Source organism: Papilio polytes, unplaced genomic scaffold (assembly GCF_000836215.1).
Source record: "Papilio polytes unplaced genomic scaffold, Ppol_1.0 DF821845.1, whole genome shotgun sequence".
In the NCBI taxonomy this organism is placed as follows: Eukaryota; Metazoa; Arthropoda; class Insecta; order Lepidoptera; family Papilionidae; genus Papilio; species Papilio polytes.
Window position 1 is genome coordinate 2,043,350 of NW_013527359.1, and position 6,757 is coordinate 2,050,106.

The 6,757-nt window shown below is 30.9% G+C and overlaps 1 protein-coding gene across 1 annotated transcript; it reads right to left on the minus strand.

Annotated features, from left to right (window-relative positions):
• Nucleotides 1-1,124: 1,124 nt before the first annotated feature.
• On the minus strand, nt 1,125-2,093 carry LOC106107783 (lipase 1-like). Its single transcript, XM_013288787.1, has one exon. It carries the CDS (start codon nt 2,091-2,093, stop codon nt 1,125-1,127), a length of 969 nt encoding a protein of 322 aa, XP_013144241.1.
• Between the last annotated feature and the right edge of the window lie 4,664 nt (nt 2,094-6,757).

Genomic DNA, 6,757 nt, shown 5'->3' on the forward strand with positions numbered 1-6,757 from the left:
CCTTAAAAAGAAATGAAAAGAAAAGAGTATACTAAAGATTTTGTGTAAAACACGAAGTCATTTTAATATTATTTAGTTGTTTTAAAAGAGGCATTTTGAAAACGACTTCGAGAAATACAGTGGCCGGACGTGCGCTGCATTATTAAAAGAACATGCCAATAAAATGCATACAATGAGTGCGCTGCGGATTGGAGATGTAAAGAATTTGCATTTAGGCAAATTTAAACAAAAGCAAGTGAAGTAAAGTACCCATTGTGCATTGTATTTAATACAAGGACAACAAGAATGCACCTTACAGAGTACTTACATAGTTATTTTTACTATGCCTTTTGATAAAATAGAAAAAAAAAGATAAAGAGGATATTTATGTGTGAAACAGGATATGCTTAAGAAGAAAGTGAATTCATATAGCTGATAGACATTTATGGAAGAGCAGTGTATTCTGTGTCGACACTTGGTAGGGACAAGGGCAGTTCAGTTGATGATAACGAGATAAAGATTGTTTATGAATTTTTGCCGCGACTTCGTTCGCGTGGAAAAAAAAGTAACGTATGTGTTCTTCCAGACTATCCTTTACATCTATGCCAAATTTCATCGGGAATCGTTCAGCAGTTTAGGCTACAAACTCTAACAAATATCCATCCATGCCTACATTCAAATTTATAATATCAGGATGAAGTATGATGCTTGAATATATGATAATATCTAATTATAGTTTTTACATCGATGATAAAATTTGTTTCTAGAAGGATTTTACCTTGACTTTGAATTTAACTTTAGCAAAACTTTATCAAACGGGTTTTTACTTCGATATAAAAAAGGCTTATAAAATCACTCCTATTGAAAAAACAATCAATTGATGTTTTTGCGATATGTTTAGATAAACCACTTAAGGCATTTGCGGGTATTATGTATGTATATTTCATTCGTTATCATCATTATTACTCAGAGTCTAGGATTATTTTTAATAAAAAGCGAACGAAAAAAATTTATTTTATTAATTCAATAATATCATTCCACCACTCGAAAATATACAAAAAAATAAATATAACATGATTAGTTTTGACTTATAAAATAATATTTGGTTTGAAGCACTAATCTAAAAAATATAAATTTTGAAGTATTTAGCTCTTCTTGTTTCTGTATCTATCGAAATAATCGAGTATTTTCTTAAATACTAATTTACGTGCATTTTTGTCCCATAAATGGTTATTATGACTCCAATAGTTGTTAGGTACAACATACGTCTCTACCAAGTTTCCTAGTCTTGAACTCAGTTCATTAGCATCTTTCAGTGATGACACCCAGTCATTCTGACTGCAAATTAATACCACTGGTGATGTAATACTTGTAACGTTATACTCCGGAGTTTTTTCTGTACCATATCTTTTGATATTGCCAATTTTACCTTCGTCATAACGATTAAATTTCTTTGATAATATGAGCTGTCCAAAGTGAGCTAATGTTTTCGCTGACACACCGACAGGCAGATGTCCAGAAACAACAGAAAGTGTATTTGACGATATTGTATTCTTTACTAAACCCGTAGTCAGGCCTAATGCAATGCCACAAATCTCTGGTGTCATCTGACAAATGTATTCGATCAGTATATGTATAAGTTGACGTCTTGCTAGTAGCTCACCGACTCCAAGAGTATCAAGGTATGTTTTTAGCAATGGTGAAAATTCAGCAATAACCTTCAAAATGGGGCTGTTGAAATATTTAAAATAAGCAATTGGTGCTAGTTGAATTGAGAGATAGATCTTTCTGTTATATTCCGGTCGTAATGATGCCATGATAAAAAAGTTAGTCGTACCTTGAGAATGTCCAATATAGAATAGTTTCATTTCACCAGTTACATTAAGTATGTAGTCAATAATTGCAGGAACATCAAAATTTCCAAGCTCGTCGAATGAAAAGTTCCAGTATTCCATATCTTTATCGGGATCCAAAAAAACGTGCTTTCTGGAATATCTGTTCCCTCTGGTATTAGGCACCCAAACGTCGTAACAATTATCAGCAAGAATATAAGCCAGACCATTTTTTGGACCGCTCAAAATCCAAGCATCTGAACTATCATACAATCCATGCATTAACACAACGGGCAGATGTTTTGAAGTTTTTTCACACTTGGACGGAATTCGGAACACTGTTAGAATATAACCATCTTCAGTAATTACACTATGTTCTTCGCAATAATAGTTGTATTTAATCGTTAGTTCTGTAAAATTAAGATACGTATCTTCTTTGTAACCCAGAAGCTTTTTGAGGGATCTATTTTCAGGAATAGAATATGTTAGAACTCTCTGTTTTTGTACTAACGCCAGTGTAGCCGATAAATCTTGAAGACAAAACACTACAAATAGTATCCTTTTCATTATTTTAATTTCTTGCTAAGTATATCTTTGTTGTTACTTTATCCTGCTTCGAGTTTAAATTGACTAAGGTATATTTCCTTTGTAAGTCTGTTTTATAATATTCGTATGACCTTAAACTAAAGGTCTAAATTATCTCCAGGTAGTTGTAAAAAGTGCGATGGATTTGTTGTTTTTATTATCATATATGCAAATGCTGCGATTTCATAGGAAATTATACATAAAAGACCGTCAGCTTTACTAATCTTTTGTATAATTATTTAGATATAATTAAAACTAATTAGTTACTGTATAAACGCTTAATAATTTTGGCTTTTTTAAAGAAACTGGTTTTATTGTATCTTTGCTACATCTGATAATATTTTGTATACATTGTAATAAATACGTTAGGGACGAACCTTGGATAAAAAAATTAATTCTTAAATAGAAAAACTCACGTAACAATCTATACTCTATACTATTATAATAAAGCGTAAACACACACTTCTTTGTTGCCTAAGATGACAGTGATTACAGCATATTTTTGAATAATTCATTTTTTAATAAAAAGCCCTACATTTGCTTCACGCTTTAGGCTTTATATTTTAACGCTATTAAACTTAGGGGTAAATATTTTGGATAAAAACCCTAATGTGGGAAAGAGACCATAAGTTGCTGCCAACATCAAGGAAGCAAGGTTGTCATCATGTCATGTCATTTTGACATTTGAAATTGACAATTTGACATATGTATACAATAAAATAATTTTATGTTGATGAAATCGCACGAGAACAGCTAGTTTAAAATAAAATGAAGAGGGAAATTTTATCCTATAATAATAAAAAAAAATCCACATGTTTTGGTACAATCGATTTTTAACTAAGTTAATAAAGTTCAATGCCAGTTGTACTTCTCAATAACGAAAGTAATTACAATGAACAGAGCCATGGTAGAGGTTATTGTAATTATAAAACCTCGTAATAAACAATTAGAAAAATATATTGTAATAATGCTACAAACAAACTGTCCGTTGCATAATTTCTGGTATTAATTTAAATTAGATATTTAGAATGCGGAAAGTACTAAATGTTTGTTTTCTTTGTGATTGATAAGTTTTTAGTCTATTTTTATTCGTTCACTAGCTGTTGCTCGCGACTTCGTCCATTCGAAATTTAAAAATAGCAAAAAACTTAACCTGTGTTACTCAGCAAAATCGTAGCTTAATAACGGTAAAATCGGTAAAGTAGTTTTAGAGTTATTTCAATACATCCAAAAATTCGAAAACACTGACCTTTCCTCTTTATTATCTTAGTTGGTTATTTATTTATATTTTTTTAACTACATATATTTTACGTTTTAAATATATTAATAAATTTTATGTATGGAAATCATAAAGCATAAAGTGTACAAAATTGATATATAATTTTCAAAGAAAATCGTGAATCAACAATTGATTTTTGGCAATTTCGTTGAAGGGCATACACCATTATATGACATAAATCCTCGAAGAAATCTGTAGGTGTCGAAGAGTCACTCACCTTATTTATTAAATATAGTGGTTGTTTATACGTTGAAGGAAAATCGAGCGTTGCCACAAATCAGATAAGGATATAAGTGAAAACAAAATCATGTTTATTCTTTAGAAGGATATAAAGCTGAATATTAATATAAAAAGGATTCATGTTAAATTACCCCGGGTTAGAGAAAAACTACGATTCAGAAAAAACTTAATGATTTTTATTTTTGTTTTATACTTTACGGTATCTATTTGTATTAAATCCGTATAGCAAAATTTAAGATTATTACTATGAGTAAAATAAATCAAATACTGACTGTTAAAAACCTTGAATATGAAGTTGGTAACAGAGACTAGTTGTTTTTTAAAATAATATTCAGTTCAGTACCCTTGTAAGTAATGTAAGTACCCCTTAATGGGTACCCACATTTTAGACCTTAAAAAACTGATTAACAAATGATATGTTTGAAGATTAGCTTTTCTTTTAATTTTTTAAGTTCTAATGAAAAACTTCAAACACCGCCAGATTCCTTAACTGTACATTTATCTCGTTCGCGTAACTAGAACGTTGTAAATGTCAAATTTCAATGCGAATTAGTGGTAGTTCTAAGCTTTGTTTCTGAGGAATTACTTTAAATGATTGAAATCCGTTATAATATTAAAACAACATCGTGCAATGTAAAGCATGAGATCGGTTAGCCGGCGAATCTCTGACCTTGAGCGGTGCATGCATATGGATATAGGTAAGTAAGATGTGGCTATTTACGGAGTCGCAGCCTATCGTAACCCATTGGAATTGCAAGGTGAATGGCTTTGGAATTGTTTTAAATACCTTTATATTAAATCATAAGAACTCTATCTTACTAATATTATCAATACGACGCGGACGCAGTCGCGGGCCAAAGCTAGTAATATTATAACTGCGAAAGTAGATGGATTGATGGATGTTTGTTAAGAGTAGGGGCGAAAGCTAGTCGTTTTATAATATTGTAATAAAAGTTTCATGGTGTAAATTTCTTTTAAAACATTTGGAGTATATTGATGTCAATTTTTTTTTCATTAATACTAGTTAGTGGAAGGTTTTATGCTCTATTGCTTTTACATTTTTAATAGAGGTCTTTAGTTTCTTTTTATCATTTCTATTAGCTTTATGTTCGGGTCAGTAACCGTGTGAACTGTTTGACACCGTGACCTTTGCAGCGCCGCATCCTCAACCAAATGTCAAACCATTGAGTAATTATTTCAGATGATTGAGTAAATCTTGTTACATGTGCCTACAAGTTGATGAAATCTTTTATGTTACTTTGACGGATATTTTTAAATGTTTGAGTTTTTCGTGTATTTGGTTGATCCAGTGTTGATACACTAGACTAAAATATTATAAAAATAACAATATATTTTTATAGAATATTATTTTTTATTCAAATTGGATTAAAGTTAATGTCAATTTTCCTATTCAATTTAAGCTTCTATTGTTTATTAAACAGTGGTTGTTAATCAAATTGAAATTTATAGTTCTTAGTTCGAACGGAACTTTTGTGGATCGTTTAACCGAATTGGGTGTAGACGTAGGAAGTACTTCGCATCAACAATTTTGTACAGGCTTGTGTTGGCTCCGTGAATACTAAACAATAAGTACCGTTACTGTTATACTGGGGTAGATATTATGAAGTGTTGAGTGAAGTACGATATGAATCATAGGTTCTAAGTATGTACTATTTTTGAGTAGAGGAGAAAGTTAGAGACGGGATCGTCTCCATTTAGCAATACACATGTATTAAAACTATCAATTAATAGTTGAAAACAATAAGCTTTTGGTTACCGTCTATAAAAATATGCTTTATATTGGAGTTAATTATGTTTCTGTAAATAAAACACGTAACGTTATCTCACTTTTGTTACTGCAGAGAGTGAACAAATACTTTTAAATGTGTTTAAACATTGTCGACTGCAAGTTACCTTCCGCATACTGCAAGTATCTTGTCGCCTCGGTGAGGTAAATACAGCGGCGAATGCCGGCGAAATGTGAATATGTATTGAGAATTTCATAATTTGTTTAATGCCTAATATGTCCAATCTTTATCAAATCTAGAAAAAATCTTTCGTTCTGATCTGATCGTTCTTATGAATAAATGATAATTTTGCTTTATGAAGATATCGAAATACAATTTGATATTTACTGAATTTACTACAGAAATTAATGACAAATTACATTTTCTGCCTATTTGTACGTCTTGGTATCACATCTTTGTTAGGAGCCGTGAAACCCGCAGGCCTTCGGGGCGGGCGCGGACGGTTGACGACTCGGCCGATTCATTCGGACCCTGTGCCAAATACCAACGAGAATAACTTCATAATAAGCACTAGCCTGATTTAATATTCAATTACGATCTAAGCTCGCATACTAGAAATCGATACGTTCAATGTTTCTGTATTGAATTAAATACCTTATCTGAACTTCTATCTTTTTTACTGTTTCACTTATTGATAAGGTTGATAATTAATATTGTGATAAAATAAGGATGTTATCATTATTTTTAAGTTAAGATTTAAAAAAAAAATCGGCTTTTCCGCTCTATGTATTCAAGTACATTTTTAAATAAGCATGTTCTTAATTAAAATTCTATAGCTATACTTAATACTTCCAATTAACTTTAAAGTATTAAAATTAAGTTAAGTTGCTTTAGATCATAAATAGTAAATGTGAATGAATGTGACATGTTAGACCAACTTAAGTTACATATAAGTAGACATAAAACTGCATAGTTTAGCGCTGATTAAGATTTTCAACTGAGTCACAGATTTGAGGTTTAATTCATCATCGGGGAGTTTTAGAGTTGACTTCAGATAATTCATTGAATTTATTAAATTCTGAAATGACATTTTT

Bases quoted from the DNA above. Each gene is read 5' to 3' on its own strand.
- LOC106107783 (XM_013288787.1), bottom strand. From the start codon at position 2,093: ATGCATGGATTGTATGATAGTTCAGATGCTTGGATTTTGAGCGGTCCA.